Source organism: Borostomias antarcticus (genome assembly GCF_949987555.1).
Source record: "Borostomias antarcticus genome assembly, chromosome: 16".
In the NCBI taxonomy this organism is placed as follows: Eukaryota; Metazoa; Chordata; class Actinopteri; order Stomiiformes; family Stomiidae; genus Borostomias; species Borostomias antarcticus.
The window spans coordinates 15,512,827-15,517,826 of record NC_140249.1 but is presented as its reverse complement, the minus strand read 5'-3'; the positions used below and the strand labels follow the sequence as shown (position 1 = coordinate 15,517,826).

The 5,000-nt window shown below is 51.8% G+C and overlaps 1 protein-coding gene across 1 annotated transcript in view; it reads left to right on the top strand.

The window, feature by feature from the left end:
• The window catches only part of abtb2b (ankyrin repeat and BTB (POZ) domain containing 2b), a gene marked incomplete at both ends in the record, with an annotated part of 50,248 nt that overhangs the window by 26,163 nt on the left and 19,085 nt on the right, over positions 1-5,000 (top strand). The window contains one exon of the mRNA XM_084451440.1: positions 4,412-4,631. Within this exon, the coding sequence (XP_084307566.1) occupies positions 4,412-4,631 (220 nt within the window). The remainder of the gene's footprint in view (positions 1-4,411; positions 4,632-5,000) is intronic.

The window sequence follows — 5,000 nt, the reverse complement described above, 5'->3', positions numbered from 1 at the left end:
TTCCTGCGTGCAAGATGTGAAAATAGGCCAGACCGAATGTACACAGCTGAGCTGGCTGTGTAAGCTAGTTAGCGAGCTAGCTAGCCAACGCTACTGTACCTTCATGTCTGCCACCCTTTTCCTGCGCAGCGCACGCAAACGAACAGCAGAGTGGAATTAACTGTAAATAGTTTCGCCTGCGATTGTCTTCAGATTTAACCGGCTGGCGAAGATCTGTGAGGAATGTTAAAGCTATTCAAACCATACCTCAGTCTATATCTGGGATTCCTATGTGGGTGTTATCAATCCTGTTGGCTCCGTGCCTGCCTAGAGAGAGGAAGGAGACTGGGTCAGGGTCTGCTCCTTTGTGAGGTGATGACAGACCTGCTCTGTGTCGGCCATGTCTGGAGGAATGGCTCCAGGCCATTCCGGCCCGTGCGGCTAGCTAGCAGACCTACATACTGTAGCTATCGGAAACATATTTCAGCTGCGCCCTTGATGAAGTAAGCGTGTTTGGGATCGCGTTGGTCTCATGGAACTGGGTTAGTCTCACGATACCAGACTTTTCAGATCTCAGCGCCGAAGAACAGCGGCGAAAACCGACGCTACCAATCAGAACCACCGCCTGCATCTCCAATAGGGTGAAGCGCATTGTGTTGCCTCTGTGTATGAAATGCACTATACAAATAAAGTTTGATTTGATTTGATTTGATTTGAACGACCCGCCTTATCAGAAATTATGTCCTCCAAACAAACTGGAATGGAGAATCAAAACAAAACATTCACCATCTCATTAGGAAGGTTGGATTGGTTCTGGAAAAACACTTTTTTCCCCCAATCTCTCAAATTGTTTCCACTCACTTTTTGCGACTAAACCCGGAGGAATGTCTTCAGTCTCCAGTTGAGCTGGAGAGCCTGACCGACTCGTGAGTCCAGGTCTGAGTAAACGTGGATAGTATGATAGTGTTCGACCGCGGGCCGCTACGCTACTAGCCTAGCTAGCCTCCCATACAGGGACCTCAGACTGGGGCGGGCTGGAGATTTAAAGCTCTGCTGGAGTCAGAGGGGAAAAACAAGCTGAGCTCCGTGGAACCGGTGCTGGAGGAACCGTCGGGTACCGTCGAGGGTCCGGAGAGGGGTGGTTTTTCCAGGCGTTGGCCGTTGGTGATTTCAAGGGTTTCTTGTCATGTGGAATTGAGGGAACGTGATACAGTGTGTTAGTGTGTGAGGAGACATGCACGTGCGCATACATGCATACACACACACACACACTCACACACACACACACACACACACACTCATTGCACTCATACTGTACTCTACTGTAGCTACCTGTGGTTTGTTTAGACTGGAGCCCTCTGGGCTGGCAGCTGCAGAGATGGAGAGAGAGAGAGAGGGGGAGAGAGAGAGAGAGAGAGAGAGAGAGAGAGATGGAGGGAGAGAGAGATGGAGAAAGAGGGCGAGAGAGAGAGGGAGAGAGAGATGGAGGGAGGGAGAAAGAGATGGAGGGAGGGAGAGAGAGAGAGATGGAGGGAGGGAGAGAGAGATGGAGGGAGAGAGAGAGAGGGAGGGAGGGATGGGAATGGCGGAGGGCTGCAGGGATTGACCGGTGGGGATCACGGTTGGGTGGGGCAGTCAGGGATGTGTGGTGGAAGAGAGGGATGGAGGGAGGGAGAGAGAGAGAGAGGGAGGGATGGAGGGAGAGGCTTGTGATGGAAAGGTAGAGAGGTGACGATTGAGGTGCGGGGGTTGGGGTGGGGGGGGGGCGGGGGCGGGGGGTATGTTTCCTCTCCCAGAGGAGTGAACACTGCCGTTTGTACCGTTAGCACAAGGCTACGTTCATACTGACCGACCGTTAGTGGAGCATTTAAGCTAATGTACACACACGCACGCACACACACACACACACACAATCTCAAACACACTTTCCCTCTCTCTGAGGGCTCTCTTTGTGCCTGTACTGTGAGGCTGGTTGTGTCTGGGCAGGGCTGGCATCCTTGAGGCCTCCACACACACACACACTGGGGCTGGCACACCCAGCGGTGCCCGCGCGCGAGAGAGCAGACACTGGGACATCTGTGTGGCGCTACCCAGCCCTCCTGGAGCATAGGGCTTGACCTGTCCAACACACACACACACACATGCACACGCACGCACACACACACACACACACACACACACACACACACACACACACACACACACACACACACACACACACACACACACACAAGAGGCCCATTATAGAGGTTAAAAACTCGGAACGTTTTAGCATTTTGACATTTCCATCCCATAAATTAAACAAACACAATATCTTTAACCGTGTCCCGGTCCAAAACCATGACCCAAAACTACCTTGTTTCATGGTGCTGCCGAGCCAAACTTCTGGAGAAGTACTGGTCCCAGTCCAAGATGGGGTTTTGTTGTTGATCACTTCACTGGATACTTAACATGAACCAGAGATCATGGGCTTTGTCTCGCAGGCTCGCAGCTTATTGCAAGGAACATTACATTCATGACACAGTTCATTTCCTCCGAGCTGTTTTTGCTCTCTTAGCAGAGCCCGCCCTAACGCTAACCTGACAGGATATCTGCGTTAAGATGTTCTGAACGAGAAAGGGACCGGGTTCTCAGCGCTTGAGACGTGGGAACGCAATATGACTAGGATCCCAAGAATGTAGCCCTTCATATCCCCCTCTATCCTTCTCCAGACCTGTGGGGCCTCGCCCGGGGCCCCCGGGGGAGAGGTACGTGCCGGGAAGCCAGGGAGAGGCTCCCAGTCCTGGGCTAGAGTTCCTCTGGGACCCCCTGGAGGGCCGCTGAACACAAAGGATCCCTTCAGCTAGTAGTGGGGTCTGCTCTTGGGAGAGCTACCTCCTGTAAGCCCCCTCCACCAATCATCTTCTGTCCAAGCCCCTGGGTATTAACGTTAACCCCCCCCCCCCCCCCAAAACAGCCCTGCCCCCAGGGCAGACTCCCACTCACAGTAATCTGGTTAGAAATTAACCCTGGGGTAATTATGCTAAATAAGTGCTACATGATCCAGAACAAGAGCCTCCCCACCCCCCTCCACTCAGCCTCTCCCCCTCCCCCCTTCTGTCTGCCCCCGTACCCCCTGCCCCCCTGCGACGTCTGTCTGTCTGCCCCCCCACCCCAAGCCCCGCCCCCCGACATGCACCAGGATGTTATCTACTTCCCCTGCTCTGCTGCTGTTATCTCCTCGGTGTGTGTGGGGGGGGGGCACTAACTGAGCACTATCAGATCCTATCATATGTATCATGACCAGCTCCGACCAGCTCTGGATCTGTGCTGCGTTAGACTCCCTCACCTAGAAACAACAGCCAGTCAGCCAGTCAGTCAGTCAGTCAGTCAGTCAGTCAGTCAGCCAGTCACTTATCCAGTCAGTCAGTCAGTCAGTCAGCCAGTCAGTCAGTCAGTTATCCAGTCAGTCAGTCAGTCAGTCAGTCAGTCAGTTAGTCAGTCAGCCAGTCAGTCAGTCAGTCAGTCAGTCAGTCAGTCAGTCAGTCAGTCAGTCAACCAGTCAGTCAGTCAGTCAGTCAGTCAGTCAACCAGTCAGTCAGTCAGTCAGCCGGTTCCTCAGTCCATTGACTGTTTGAGTGATTAGAGATGAATGGGTGTTTAGACAGTGGCGGTCTGGCTGTGCTTACTGTTAATGGCAGTGCTAATGGGCTAGAGAGAGAGAGAGAGAGAGAGAGAGAGGGAGAGAGAGAGAGAGAGAGGGAGAGAGAGATATTGTTTACACCCTTATGAAACAAAAATATATTGGAAAATATAATGTAATACATCCAGCAATACATTTCCATATATAGGAAACTAGTGGTTATATTTTCCAATATACTGCAATATATGAAAACGACAATTCCTTATGTATTATTAAATATATTATGTATGTATCATATATTATTCTGTATATTTCCTCCATATATTTTACATACTATAATATATTGATAGTTAATATATAGGGCAATATATTTTCTTTGCATAAGGGCAATGGGTAATGAACCTTTGGGCGCTATAGAGACGAGAGCTATGTTCCCAGCGCTTTATAGCGCTACAGCACTGTGAGCTCTAGGCTTTTTTTGCAATTGAAAAAAGTAGAACTTTTCGCGCTAGAGCGCAGGCTGTAAAAGGCTGTTGTGACGGCGGCAGCGGTCGGTTTTTGCCGAAACTGCAGAGACCGCGAACGTTAACACTAGCTAACATTAGCTAGCTATCCTAACTTGGCTAGTTCATCTGCAGTCTGCAAAAACACGACACTGCTAACGTAGCTGTAAAACATCGCTAGCCTAGCCAGCTAGCAATCATTTGTTCTAAGAATGTTCTAAGAATGTGAAAACATTAGCAGGACGTGCTGGGAATGCTCCCTAACGTTTCTGTGTTCTTTCTTTAACCCCGCCGCTCCTATCCCCAGGCGACCTGGTGTCCCGCGCCATGCACCACATGCAGCGGCTGAGCTCGGTGCGCCCGGGCCTGAGCCCCGCCCGCCCCGCGACGCGCCACGCCCAGCAGCAGACCGTGTCCTGGTCACCCGACGCCCTCCACACCCTCTACTACTTCCTGCGCTGCCCCCAGATGGAGTCCATGGAGAACCCTAATCTGGAGCCCCCGCGCATGGCCCTCAGCAAGGAGAGGTGGGGTATACACACACACACACACACACACACATACATACCCCCTGCCCCCTCCCAAAAGGTCCCCTTGGATTGACTTGTGCAAATGTTTTAACGGACTTTAGGTCGAGGTTTGTTCGTTTTCGATGCTGGTGTACCGCTGAGCTTGAGCGCTGCAGCAACATCGGGGCAACGGGGAAGAAGCTTCCGGATCTTTACTCCGACTCCGTATGTGACCGTGGACGAGGGGAGGAGGAGGGGCTAGTGAGTTCCAGGAAGCACCGGCGTTATATAACCCTTACGCCATTAACTCCTCCCGCTCACCCAGGGCTGTATTTGCACCGTCGTCATGGTAATTATGAGTTCCTGCCATAGCCAGGAAATGAGCTG